The sequence below is a fragment of the Kickxella alabastrina genome (assembly GCF_025024165.1).
Source record: "Kickxella alabastrina strain RSA 675 chromosome Unknown BX661scaffold_7, whole genome shotgun sequence".
Lineage (NCBI taxonomy): Eukaryota > Fungi > Kickxellomycota > Kickxellomycetes > Kickxellales > Kickxellaceae > Kickxella > Kickxella alabastrina.
In genome coordinates this window covers 31,308-44,681 of record NW_026251478.1, presented here as the reverse complement: position 1 = coordinate 44,681, position 13,374 = coordinate 31,308, and the positions used below count along the sequence as shown (strand labels likewise).

The 13,374-nt window shown below is 47.5% G+C and overlaps 4 protein-coding genes across 4 annotated transcripts; all 4 read left to right on the top strand.

Annotated features, from left to right (window-relative positions):
• Positions 1 to 1,222: 1,222 nt before the first annotated feature.
• Positions 1,223 to 3,603, top strand: BX661DRAFT_223605 (acyl-CoA N-acyltransferase; the record flags this gene model as incomplete). Its single annotated transcript, XM_051538881.1, has 6 exons — positions 1,223 to 1,522; positions 1,591 to 2,020; positions 2,504 to 2,863; positions 2,899 to 3,051; positions 3,114 to 3,350; positions 3,382 to 3,603. The coding sequence occupies exons 1-6, from the start codon at positions 1,341 to 1,343 to the stop codon at positions 3,601 to 3,603; spliced, it is 1,584 nt and encodes a 527-aa protein (XP_051392625.1). The 5' UTR covers positions 1,223 to 1,340.
• A 1,155-nt stretch (positions 3,604 to 4,758) lies between these two features.
• On the top strand, positions 4,759 to 6,852 carry BX661DRAFT_180085 (uncharacterized protein). Its single transcript, XM_051535368.1, is given in 4 exon segments — positions 4,759 to 5,055; positions 5,073 to 5,196; positions 5,235 to 5,429; positions 5,569 to 6,852. 4 exon segments carry the CDS (start codon positions 5,003 to 5,005, stop codon positions 6,688 to 6,690), a joined length of 1,494 nt encoding a protein of 497 aa, XP_051392624.1. The 5' UTR covers positions 4,759 to 5,002; the 3' UTR covers positions 6,691 to 6,852.
• A 2,474-nt stretch (positions 6,853 to 9,326) lies between these two features.
• BX661DRAFT_180081 (uncharacterized protein) lies at positions 9,327 to 10,143 on the top strand. The gene is made up of 4 exons (XM_051535367.1): positions 9,327 to 9,457; positions 9,697 to 9,820; positions 9,867 to 9,950; positions 9,978 to 10,143. Exons 1-4 carry the CDS (start codon positions 9,388 to 9,390, stop codon positions 10,039 to 10,041), a joined length of 342 nt encoding a protein of 113 aa, XP_051392623.1. The 5' UTR covers positions 9,327 to 9,387; the 3' UTR covers positions 10,042 to 10,143.
• Positions 10,144 to 11,868: 1,725 nt separating this feature from the next.
• Positions 11,869 to 13,197, top strand: BX661DRAFT_89315 (uncharacterized protein). The gene has a single exon (XM_051539562.1). The coding sequence runs from the start codon at positions 11,947 to 11,949 to the stop codon at positions 13,027 to 13,029; it is 1,083 nt and encodes a 360-aa protein (XP_051392622.1). The 5' UTR covers positions 11,869 to 11,946; the 3' UTR covers positions 13,030 to 13,197.
• Positions 13,198 to 13,374: the final 177 nt, after the last annotated feature.

Genomic DNA, 13,374 nt, shown 5'->3' with positions numbered 1-13,374 from the left:
GGACTACCTTGTATTTTTTTTATCGGGTTTAGTTGATCTGGAACTTGAATTGTAACCGATTAGGAACAGAAAAAATTTAGTGATATTCCATTTTACTTGATCAAGAATGCGGACATCCGCATATTCCATGTATCCAATCAGATTGATTAAATGAGAAAATGAGCAAATTCTGCTTTTAATGAGGCTCACCTTTTTTTCCCCCAGCTTTTTTTAAATTTATTTTTCGTAGTTCCGCCACACATGCTTATTACTTGATGGCAATGCTAATGGAAATCAAGTGCTCTGCAAAAAATAGAAAGAAAGAACACTCAGTAAATCAATTTTCATTATTTTTCAAAAGCATGCAGTTGATCGAAAGCGAATTGAAAACAAATTGAATTGAAAAAGAGGAGAGAGGAGGGGAGAGTAGGGAATATGTAATGAGCAATGAGAGGAGGAAACAACAAGATATTTTTTAAACAAATATTTAAAAAACAATATGCAATGTTTGAAATAAAAACAACAACAAAGTGGGTTTCGATTATTCAACTAGAAGACACAGATGGATTTTGAGGGACAGAATGAAAAGCAAGTCTGTGGTTCTTAATAAATTGTTTAGCACAAGATAATGCACAATACCTTTTGTCGATCAGAATATCAAAACACTTGAAATGACTTTACAATCCATTACATTACATTCGTAAAAACGTTTTTTGAAAGAAAAAAGAATAGAGTAAAAGTACATTGTTTATAAAAAACAAACAATTAATAATTAAAAAAAGCCTCATCCAGTGACAAAAGGCAGAATATGGAGATATAAACAGATACATTAGCTGTAATTATTTAATTCACAAGTAATTGTATTATGCTAATGTTTTGACTGCGCCTCAAATTTATTTCAAATTTGTTAATGCAATTATACTGTGGTAGTATCGATCATCCGCATACAATTTTTTTACCCCATTATTTATTTATTCATTGACTATTTATTTTTATCTTTCATTGTCTTATTTGCTAAATTCAAAATGCAAAATGTACAATGTACAATGTACAATAATAAAATAAAGGAGAGGGGCTTCAGCTTCAGTGTAAACATGGACGAAAAGAATAAAAATAGTGATCGGTGGGTGGGGTTGGGATTTTCCCTTTCCTCGATCCGAATATTTTTTCTCTCAAAGGTATATAAGTGCAATATCCACCCCACTAGTAACATTTATTTTTCATTAACTCTTAACTCTTTATTCCCAAACCAACATGTACAGATTTTTTTTCTTCCTTGACAATAACATTTTTCTTTTACTTCTAAGCTTCACACACAAAAAAATCAAAGGAACAATACCAACATTTTTTTACATATCACCATGGATAACAACAACAATGACATTGGTACTGACAGTAGTAGTCACGTTGGATCATTAATCAACAGCGATTCGGTGCTTTCTGGATTAGATCAGCAGGTTTTGCGCGAATGGATCTCAAAATGGACGTTCCACAACCACGAGTTCAGCGCACTCGCACAGCCACTGATTCGCGGCTGTCCACAGTCCTCCTAGCCGCCCACGCTGCGCAAACGTCCATTTACCTGGCACACGGACACTCCTTGCAGCGAAGCCTGCGGTTATCCACACTATCATATCAGGACATGCGCGAGACTCCGCTGCAGATGCCCGCGATGGAAGTGGTCATAGCCGGGGCGCAATACTACAAGAAAGCACATCACCACCACCACCACTCAGAGAAAAATCATGTGGCGGATTACGCCGAGTGTCTACGGTTGCTGAGCATGTGGGGCGTGGACGTGGATCAAGTGGATGTCGGCGGGTTCACGGCGTTTATGCGTGCGGCTCAGGGTGAGGCCGGATTGGAGCTGGCTGCGGTGCTTCTGGATTTGGGAGCAAACGTCGATCATCGGTCGAGATTCGGCGGCGTCGCATTGCATGAGGCATTGATGGCGAGGGATCGCCGCGCTGTGGCGTTTTTAAGAAGGCAGGGTGGGTCGCTGGATATTTGCGATTACGATGGGGTTTCGCCTAGGGATATCGTTGCGTTGATTCTGTGATTAGATTCAGGCAAAAAAACTCTTGGATGGATGGGGTTTTTGGGGAAAGAGGTTTAAAAAAATCATTTTTATTTTACGTGACGCGTTTGTCTCGTGTTTTCTTTATTGCATTTTATTATCGCTTCGATTCGCATTTACTTTATTTTTACATTTCTTTTTTCCCTCCAAAATCCAAAATCCAAAATTCAAAATCCAACCCCTACATTACATTACACCACACCTTTTCTCTTTAATATGGATGGTTCTTTGGCAGCGACGGCCTCGCAATGGACAGCAGACACCAACGCGGCAGTATACATTCGACTAAGTAAGCAAAGAAGCCCCTTTTTTCTGTTGCAAAAAGAGCATTTAAACCGAAATTCCGCAAAACATTAAAAAACAAATTATTTAATTTTCATTTAATTTAGTTAGCGCAGATACAGCCGATGCAGTGCTCAAGACGCTAGACACGACCCCTCTGCCGAGCCCGAGTCCGGGTCCGAGCCCGAGTGCGACTCGGAGTCAGAGGACGCAGGTGCCGACGTCATCCAGTTCCACCCAGCATTCACGTACGCGATCTACGGTGAGCACGAGCGGGTATTCGGGTACAAGAATCTGCGCATCAATCTCTGCTACGCCAGCGGCTCCCTAGCAACTTTTCTCTGGGCGGATCACGGCAGGTGCATCACAGACATGGAGACGTCAATGGCAGTGTCGCTCAAGGCCGACGACGTCATAACGCCCCTACGCGCAGTGCTCAGCGAAAACGCGCTCTGCGGTAGCAAGGAGGAGTTTGCTGCGCAGGTGGCGCGAGACACGGCAGGGTTCCGGCCATTTGGGCGCAAGGTGCATGGTATGAGAGGGAGGGCGTAGCGTATGAGGTGTGGGAGGGCGACCTCCGCGACGATGCGTTCCGGGAGTACCACCGGCGGCTGCAGACCTTGTGCCTGCTGTATATCGAGGGCGCACAGTTCATTGATGACGCGATGAGCGGTGGCGGGTATTCGTGGCGTTTGAGCGGGCGGTGGTCAATGGTGAGCCGAACTACGCGGCGGTCGGGTACTGCACATTGTATGGGTTCTTCCATTGGCCGGAGCAGAAGCGGCCGCGGATCTCGCAGTTTCTGGTGCTGCCGCCGTTCCAGGCGCAGGGCCACGGGTCAGAGCTGTACCGCTTTGTGCACGCGTGTGTGCGCGCATCGCCGGAGTACGTCGAATTGGCCGTTGAGGATCCCAGCGAGGCCTTTGACGACATGCGTGACCGCAACGATATGCGCTTTCTTCTGGACCAGGGTGCGCAGATGGACTGGACTGTGCCGAGGACCAGGGTGCAGGTGGCAGAGCTTGTTGCGCGCTTAAGCTTAGCCCCAGGCAGATGACGCGGTGCTGGAGATCGGCGCGCTGAAGCGGCTCGACAAGACTGACGCAGAGGCGTACCGCCGGTTCAGGCTGTTCGTCAAGCGGAGGATTTACGCGCAGAACACGGATGCGATGGCTGGCATGGATGCTGAGGAGCGCAAGAAACGCGTCAATGACTCTTTCGAGTCGGTGGTCGAAGACTACCACCGCATTCTTAGCCTGCTCTAAGTTGGATGGAGTCTAAGCGTGTGTGTGGAGGGATAATGTCAGAATATATTTATGAAAGAGCTAAAAAGCCAAAAGCCAAAATGAAAATCAGGCGGCGATGGGCTTCTTTGACTTGACGCCCGGCGCGTCCTTGTCCTTCTTAAGGTCCTGCAGCAGCTCACGCATCCGAGCAGTGTCGCCAGAAAGGCAGAGGCACTGGCACTGGCAGCCGGCAGCGGCGACAGCGCCCCACGCTGGTCGGCGGCCGCAGACTTTGTGGCCAGGTCAATCTGCTTAAGCACACGCTCCCACAGGTTGCCCTTCAGCGCAGCCTGCATCTCAACCTCCTGGCCGCCCTGTTCTGGGCGATCGCGCGCTCCTTCTTCTCATTGTACTCAGCGTAGAACTTATCCACGGACTCCTGCGCCTCGCGCACCAGTTGCTGGTGTTTTGTCTCTGAGTCGCGGTCACGCTCCGAGATGATTTCGCGCTGACGCGACTGCCACTCCTGCTGGAACCCAGTTTGTTTCTGCTGGTGGGAGGGTGAGCCTGAGGGAGACTGGATGTCCATTGCTGTGAATTGCACGCTGGGGCTGAATTGCGCACGGGGCTGGCACTGGCACTGGCGCTGGCGCTGGTTGAGGCTCGGGCTCATTGCAGTGTCGGCGACAAAGCTGCTGCTGCTGGCCATGAATGTATCGACATCCATGTCGTTGTCGCCCGATGCCCTATCCCTGCTGCGGGTGCTGGGCTGCTGCTGCTCGTCATGTCTGCTTGGAACATGTCAGCATCTTCGCCGAGCGCCGCACGCTCGGTTGCAAGGAAGTCCGCAAGGGGGTCGTATTCACCGTCGTCCATTATGTGCAAGTCAAGTTTTTTTCTTTTTGAGATAGAACGAGTGGAATTTATAAATGAAAAACAAAAAAGAAAAGGAAAAAAAGAGAGATGAGATGTGTGAAAATTCAATTAAAAAGGAATGTGAAAATTGTGTTTATATGCGCTTTTATTATTTTCTCATAGCATTTATTGTTTTGGCAGGCAGTTGACGGATACTGGGAGGGGAGGGATGACGATTGGGCTGTAGCTCGCGGGCTTTCTCTCTGTCATCCGAACTATACGCAATTTATAATAAATGGAAATGAAATGAGTCCAGTCCACTGATTTTCTAGATTCTATACTTTCTCTCCCCTCCCCCACGTTTTCTTATTATTTTTATTGGAAAAAGGGAATGACATCAGTTGACTTTTGTTGTGTGAGAAATATTTTTTTAGTCACTTTCATTGCAAAAGCCCTCATTATATTTCTTCACACTCTCATTCTTCACTTTCACACTTTCATTTTTGTTTTTTTATTTATTCAATAACTAATTTTTACTACTGTTTTTTATTTTTTTTCTACACACTTTTATTTAAAAAGAACCATGGGTAATGCGCCAGGGAAACTCAACAGCAGCACCGCACCAGCAATGCCACGGTCTGCGACGGTGGTAGTCTAGTTCCCAACGGCATATACCCCGAAGACGCCCAGGATTTTGACGCCAAAGTTGTCCAGCGCCTGATCCTAATTCGGCAGATGGCTCCCTTTTACGCCGGTGCCGATGACCCTGACCCCGAGGTGGCATCCACCAGCACAAACGCTAACCTACTTTGGAGGACAACAATGCTGATGCCAATGCCAATGCCAATGCTGATGGTGATGCTGATGGTGATGATGCTGCGGTTGCGATTGCGGCTGCGGTTGCTGCTGGTTCGGCAGATCAGACAAAGAAAAACGACGATGGGTGGTGGAGCTATAACATGATGCTTGCGCAGCACGAGCAGCAGCAGAAACAAAGTAGTAAGGATCCAGTAAAAAAAATAATGGCGTTATACCAGTGGCCATGCTTATCAGTTAAAAAACTATGGTTTATTCTCATATCTTGTATTTTCCTTTTGATTTTTTTGCTTTGAGAAACTTAGTGGACGAGTACGAGAACAGTGCGCATAGCCGGGGTGCTCCACAGCATCCTTGGCTGAAGGCTCGGCTGCGTCGCCGGGCAGACGCAACGGCCATGCGCGTGTAGGCAGTGGGTTTTTCCAGCGACTCAAAAACTCCCACCAACGGTCACCATCATCCGCCGCCGCTGCCGCTGCCAACTCTGACCCACAGTCGCCGCTTGCATTTCCCAAGCACTCGTCGCCATCACTGTCGCCAGCACCAACCCACCAGCACCTGCACAACCACGAGCGGTCATTTTCCGACCAGCAGCAACAGCAGCCATCAGCGGACCTGCAGAAACTTTTGCGCCGGCATGTCGAATGCCCGATCTGCTTCCTGTACTACCCGCAGAACATCAACTACACCCGGTGCTGCCACAAGCCACTGTGCACAGAGTGCTTTGTGCAGATTAAGCGTAAGCTCGATGATGGTCTGATTACGCCAACGCACTGCCCTTACTGCGTGGAGGTGAATCTAGGCATTATATATTATGCGCCTGTGGGTGTCAGAGGATTAGTGACGGCGTCACTGGCCGGAGGTGGCTTTGTGGATGATTCGCGTGGCAGGGCGCACAGTTTTTCCGGGGGAAGGAATGCCAACAATAATACTGGTGAGCCGCTTATAGTTATGAGCGACGATATCAGGCCTGGGTTGGTGAAGGAACTGGGCGCAGAGATGGAGGCGAAGCGGAGGGAGCAGGAGAGGTCGGCGGAGAATATGGCCCTGGTGGCTGCGGCTACAAGGAGAGCCAGTGCCAGGGCTGCCAGGGCTGGGAGATCACAGGCTGCTGCTAGCAGTGACAGTGGCAGTGACAGTAGGCAAAGAAGGTTGGTGGCAGTGGCGCCCGAGTACGCTGCTTATGCGTCGGCTATGCGCGCGGCGGGTCAGACTGACTTGGAGGAGTTTTTGATACAGGAAGCAATACGTATGAGCTTGGCTGCGCAAGAGGGTGAGCAGCAGCAGCAGCGGAATGTTACCGCCACTGATCCGCTCGAGCCCCTTGCCGAGCAGCCCGAAGAATCGGCCGCTGCTCCTACTACTGGTTTGGATGATGCGATTGGTCCAATTGATCCGGTTGAGCCAATTCCGATACCATCCAGCCTACTTCTGCTCCAGCCCTTGCTCCGCTGACCCTCGACGCAGCTGAGCTGGACGCCATAGCCAACATCACATCGCGCTGTAAACCCTCCACCTCCTACCACTCGCTTTCGCCACGCCCTGCCGCCGCTGGTACTGCTGCCGAAACAAGTGGAGAAGGACCAGCAGAGTCATCCTCAGCCAATACCATATCGCCCTCACAGCCACAGCCACAGCCAGCCACAGCCACAATACAATTTGAATAACTTCAATGGTGTAATGCGGCGTCCACCACCAGTACCGCCAGGTCCTCCGAGGCATGGTCGTGCCAGCAGTAATCCGTTCTTCAGCCGTATGCAGATGGCGTCTCCGCCGCTACAGCCGGCGGCTGTGCCTGTGGCGCCCTTGTTGCTTGGAGGGCCAACTGAGGAGCCGCAGAGAAATCAGGGTGAGGGGGTGGTGTGGGGATTGGATTAGTGCCGAACTCGCCGCCTGCCAGGACACGTAGACGCGCCCCGCCGCCGCCCCCGCCACAGGCGACAACACCGTTGTCGCTTGCGAATAGAGTGCGGAACCGGTCGGCCAGCTCAAACGCCTCGGCTGGTCCCAACATCACCAGCAACAGCAATAACAGCAATAGCAATAACAATAACGGCGGTAGCAGCAATGGGGCAAATTCTCAGCAACAGCCATTAATATTCTTCTGATCCAACATAAATATATACGGAAAAAAACACACTGTACCAATTTTATATTTTTCCAAGTACTTTATAATTTTTTTTAAAATTTATAAATCACTTGCGCTTGACGACGAATTTTTTAGACTTGGCCTTGCCAGTGATAGCCGAGAGATCAAGCTTGGACATCATGGACTCAGGCTCTCTAGCGTACCTGACCTTCTCAATATCCACAATACCTATTTTCTCGCGGAACTTCTTGCTGTGAAGCACAGATACCTGCAAATACGAGAGAATATTGTTGGTGATCCAGAAGACAAACACGTCCGCAGGCATACCTGAAGTCAAGTATGCCATAAGTACACCGGCGGCTCTCATTCCGTACTTCATATTGCGCGACTGCTCCGTCGGCGAGTTCATCTTGGATTGCAGTTCCATGACACCCATCATGCCAATGCACGAGAGCGCCGGCAGGATGTACGTCGGGTCGGGGAGCGTCAAATCCGTGAACCACCACAGACCGCCGGTATTCATATGGGTAACAGAAGACAGAAGCGCCATGTCCTTGAGCCCAAAGAACATACCCATCATGAAGGGCACCGTCACCAGGTTGCCCCACATGGCCTTGAACGGCGACACCCCACGCTTCTTGTAGAACGAGCTCATTTCCTGCGACAACCGCGCGCTGCTCATTATGTCGCCAGACGCCGCTGCCGCACGCTGCTTATCCATAAGCAAAGTGAACTCGGGCTTTACACGATTGACTCCGGCCATATGCCGCTGGCTCCATGCTGCCAGGGGGAATGCCGCTGCGCGAATACCAACGACTACCACTGCGATCGTCGCCCACCAGGGCAACCCCGTAGTGACGTGGGCAAACTCCAGCGTGTACTCCATTAGCCGCGTCGGAAAGTACGTGTCCAGGCCGTGCTTGGCCAGGTCGCCGATCTGCATCATCGATTCCGTGCCGATGCTTGGATCAATCGACGCCTGCAGCATCGTCGACACGGTATCAGCGGGCTCTGCCGAAGCTGTGGCTGTGACTGTTGTTGCTGGCTGCCCGGAGTCTGCTGCTGGCCACTGCTACCATTGCCTCTGTGGGTGGTGCTGCCTCGTTGAGTCTCTGCGGACTGCTGTGGAATCCGCGAGTCAGAGACCCTGCTGCCCAGATCGATTGCTTGTTGCCAGCAATACTGCGCTGTCCGAAAACCGCCATGACATGCCGAGGCCTATTAAAATCAAAAAATATTAAAGTTCTTACAAGCTAATTCGAATTAGCCAGATAGGTTGACATAACAAGCATGCATTATATGGTTGGTTTGTGAAATTCACCAAAACAGATAATGAATAAATGCAATTAAAGTATACTTACTGGAACTTGAGAGTCTTGCTTGCACTTGTTTTGGCCATGCTGGCTCCCGCTGACCGAGCAACAAATGCCGATCCGAATCTGACTGCCTGACTCATTTGTAAAAAAAAGGAAGAGAATTAATTGGTGTGTTTGAGAAAGAAAAAGGTGTGTATAGAAACAGAAAGGGAAAAACGAGGTCAGTTCAAGGAACCAAAAAAAGTAGATAAACAATTTAAGAGAAATTTCCAAAAATCGATCGTTAAATTGCCGCCTATGCTTGATTCCCACTTGATCGATCATGTATTTGTCCTGATCAACCCAAGCAAACAAACAGACACAATTGCACATATATGATATGTGCCACTATTGTGATTGGGGAAGCTTGATTTTTTATTTAAAGAAAGCACCATGGGTTAGTTGAAAAGGGAACCATGTTCAATTACCTTATTTCATCTCTCTTTTAAAGACATAATGTTGGATGCAACATGTCAAAGTCACTTGCAGCAAAAAAATTAACAAATAAACACAAAAAAGAGGGACATGAGAACACATATATGTCACCTACATTTGCAAAACTTTTTGCGTGCTTTGTCCATATAATTGGCGCTTAAAACAATGTTGACAGCAAACAGGAGCTTCATTCTTTTCTTGTACATTTGTTGTTACATTATTATTTTTCAATTGATACTCAAGTACTTATTTAATTACAGCACATATTAAACAATGGCAGTCAGTGCTGCTGTCATCGCTGCGCCCATAGCCTCAGGCCTAATTTTTCTGTCTATTCTGACCTGTGTCTTTTTTTTCTGCTACTCGAACAGGCGGCAGACAGAAAGGACAAGGAGGACGAGGCCTTTTATAAAGAGTACCAGCAGAAAATAATGGAGGGGTATCCCTTCTCTCCTCCTTCAGAAAGAATTCCCTCCCCCCATCTGTGGCTGTCCCCTACCCTTTCCAGAGGGCATCAGTTATCCTCCAGCTCCGGAAATTCCCTATCCACCGCCTGGAGATGTCCTTATCCAACGCCCAAAGCTGACATCTACCCTCCACCAACCGAGCCACCAGCTACTCTTCAGACAATATACGTGCAAGAGACCCACGCGCCTCCATTGGGATTGAGTCCCGGCTATGCTGCGCCAACGGGAAACGCGGGGCAGTGTACGTCATCAGGGGGCTCAGTGGTACGGTGGCGGCGTAATGAGCGTGTTCAGTGGGGTCACGCCTTTTGATTTTAACCGCGCTAACCGGATTAACCGTGCAGGCACAAGAACATGGGTCCGGCAGAGGTGATGGTGGCGGTGGGGTGGTGGCAGTGGAGATGGAGGCGAAGGCGGCGGTGACGGAGGGGGTGGAGGAGGAGGCGACGGTGGGTGCTGAATGTTAAAATTTCCTTCAATCTTTTCTGGTATTTTTATTTGGTGTATATGGCACATGTGATCACTGTGCCTTGATTTTCTTTAATTTTAATTTACAAACAAATGACCACGGGCTTAATATGTGCCAAGAAAAAACAACTTGGATAGTCGAATTTCCATAAAAATGATATGCAACAACAAAAAAAACAAGATGTTGGAGCAAGATGGGCAAAAAATTGTGCGCTTTTTTTAGTCAATTGCATTACAATGCCTTGTTGATTGCTGTGGTACTACGCACAATAAAAAGTGCATGTTCCGTGGACCTTTCAAAAACAGAAATTGATATGTTTTGTCTCTTCATTTTTTATATTTTAATCAGCTATTGAAAATAATTTGTGTACAATAATACCTAAAATCATGCAAGTTCTGCTTCAAAAAGTAAGCGGTTGCTTTAAAAGCAAACAAGACAGGAAAGCACAGCAAGGGGACACGCGCCAGACACCAAACAGAAAGCCTACACACAAACAAGTGAGCCATTTGTCACCACTCTTTGATACTGTGCCACCGGCGCAAGTTTACAACAACGTCTACGGTGTGTATGGCGCTGCTGGTGCTGCCGGTGCTGTGGCCGTCGCCCACGTTGTAGATTCCACTTATGGTAGTCATAAGGACATTGGCGGGAACAGCGATGGTGCTGGAATTTGGCACGGTATAGGTATATTTGGAGGTGATATAAGCAGCTATGGAGGCGACGTCACTGTATTGGAGACAGCGGAGGAGGCGACTATGGCAGTGGCAATGATGGAGGATGTGGAGGCGATGGGGGCGAATAATACCATCTTTTATTTGTGGCTAGAACCAATTCTAAAGGTACATGCCACGTCAATAATAATTAATTCACATTAATACAGGTTTAAACACGTGCAACAATTCAAAAAATCAAGCCCAATTTCACTGATCTTCCATGCAGAACAAAAGAAGAGTGCAGTGGTAGCATGTCCTGAAAAGGAGCTGGCACGTGCTTAGGGCTTGTTTATTTATGGATTGTTGCTGCAATGTCATCTTCGCAATTGGTTTTTTGTTCAGTTCTTCCACGTATAAAATGGCATCCCTTTCTAACATCAACTGCTTTCCACAACTCTTTTGTTTAATTTTAGTTATTTTATCCACGATTATTATTTTCTTACTACTGTATTTTTAAACGTCGCTTGGTTCTCACATATCAATTTAAATCATGGGAAAGCTGCTTAATTTATTCGGTTCGTGTTTCAAGGCCAGCCGGATCATAACAGGCGGCAAAACCCTGCGCGCTATAATCCAGGGAGCGCAAAGCCACATTACTACGATACCAACCATATGACGCCGTATTACAACAACAATGGATCATCTAGACACGGCCACCATAGCTCTGGACATTACGGACACCACGATCATGGACATCACAGCGACGGCCATCATAGCGGGGGCCACCATGATGGCGGTCATCATGACGGCGGTGGCGGCGGCTGCGACTGATTCTCGTTTAGGCCATACACCAATAGACTTTGTTTTATTTGAATGGCCATGTTAATAGATAAATTACCGTAGATTAGCTTATAATCAAATAAAATAAATAAAATGCTTGGCGCACAAAAAATATTGCAACTGTACCATCACCATTCTTTATGTATATTTTTTTAAAAAGAAGTGTACACTATTTCTTTGTCAAATGGTAGTTAAAGGCTTGGAAATGCGTGCTTTGCTTTTTCCCTTTTAACAACTGAATAGTGAAAAAACAGCCAGCAAAACAAAACAATTCACTTTTTTTTTTAAATAATACCAACTTTATTCTTATTAATATTTTTCTTGTAGTTAATTCATTTTTTGTTTATTTCTTTTATTTCAACACACATACTATTATTTTTTTGTACAAAATTTATTTATCGCTATGCATATCACCCGCCTACCATTAATTGTGACGGAAAAAATACTCCAAGAAGCCGCCCGCACACACTCGAACAAATCATATCTCTGGAAAAACAAACTTTACCTCCTAGCAGTTTGCCACGAGTGGAGAAACATAGCGTCGGGCATTGTATACAGAAACGCATTTGTCGAGGGAATTGTTAAATACGACAGTAATCACGAGGAGAATCCAAATAACGTCACGTTTTCAGCAAACATCGACCTGATTACATCGCTCGACAAGACACACTATGTCAGAGAAGTGGCTGTGTGCTTAGACGCGATAAAATTTATTGTGCCGTTTGTTCAGCAGATAGACAGTCTTTTCCAGTTTTACGCAAGCTCCTGGCTGGGCGTCAGCTCATTAAGACTCGACCTGTACTCGGTCATCGGTGACACGGACAATGAGAGCGATGGCGATGAAGATGACAATGCCGATGATATTATTGACAACAATGAATATGGGAACAAGGTAGTAATGCAGGGAGGCAAGCAAATTTACGTGGAGGAGCTTGTCAGCACGATTGTTTTGAACATGCCCAACGTCAAACGACTGATTCTCGATTCTGACGGCGACCTTGTAAACCTGAGCAAAACGGCCAAATCTACATTGTTTGGAGCCTACAGCACAAACCTGAAGCATCTCAGCAGCAGGTACTCTTTGCCGCAAAACATTAGTAGGTTTTCAAGGGATTTGACGCACTTGGAGGTCAAAATTAACCAGAGTTCGCTGCGCCTGCTGCCACAAGTGCACGCCAGGTCGCTACAGACGCTCATATTGGAGGATGTGCCGTTGAATTTTTCGTGGAAGTATTTTCAGCAAAACGATTCAAACAACCCAGGGCACATCAACTTTTCCAGCCTGACACAGCTGGACATGCAGTTTGAGTACATATTTGAGGGATTCGAGTACGAGGAGGGCGCACCAAGGCTCAGCCAACCAAAAAACGGCAGCAGTCAAGCGGCTAAATTCACGGTGCTGTTCCCCAAGCTGGAGAATCTAAGCATATCGCATTACTCTGAGATGCTGAGCTGTCGTTCGAAGCGACGTACCCCAGGCACATGAAAAGTGTTCTTTTGAAGAGCTCGGTTGTGCCGCCCAATGTGTTTATAAAATCTGGCATCTGCTCAATCGACAAGCTGGAAGTGATTATGCTCAATGTACAGCCCGAGTACACAGACAGCTTCTACAGCCTGACCAAGCACCTGTTCAGCAATATCACGCTTAGGGACTCATCCTACCTCGTGTTCTCGGAAGCTGGGTTCACACTAGATGTCGGGCAATGCAAGTGGAGCAACCTCAAGAGCTTACAGCTGTTGGGGCGAATCGAATACGCCACGTTGCGGCAGCTCATTTGCAAAATGCCCAAGTTGGAAAGCATCGCAGTCCACGAGCTGGCCTTTAGCGCAG

What these genes read in the sequence shown, in the direction of transcription:
- BX661DRAFT_180085 (XM_051535368.1), top strand. Translation starts at nt 5,003, where the DNA reads ATGGGTAATGCGCCAGGGAAACTCAACAGCAGCACCGCACCAGCAATG. An exon ending in CCGATGACCCTGACCCCGAG is followed by an intron (nt 5,197 to 5,234) that starts GTGGCATCCACC and finishes CCTACTTTGGAG; the next exon opens with GACAACAATGCTGATGCCAA. An exon ending in AACAAAGTAGTAAGGATCCA is followed by an intron (nt 5,430 to 5,568) that starts GTAAAAAAAATA and finishes CAGTGCGCATAG; the next exon opens with CCGGGGTGCTCCACAGCATC.
- BX661DRAFT_180081 (XM_051535367.1), top strand. Translation starts at nt 9,388, where the DNA reads ATGGCAGTCAGTGCTGCTGTCATCGCTGCGCCCATAGCCTCAGGCCTA. An exon ending in TTTTCTGTCTATTCTGACCT is followed by an intron (nt 9,458 to 9,696) that starts GTGTCTTTTTTT and finishes CAACGCCCAAAG; the next exon opens with CTGACATCTACCCTCCACCA. An exon ending in CCAACGGGAAACGCGGGGCA is followed by an intron (nt 9,821 to 9,866) that starts GTGTACGTCATC and finishes CGGCGTAATGAG; the next exon opens with CGTGTTCAGTGGGGTCACGC.
- BX661DRAFT_89315 (XM_051539562.1), top strand. Translation starts at nt 11,947, where the DNA reads ATGCATATCACCCGCCTACCATTAATTGTGACGGAAAAAATACTCCAA.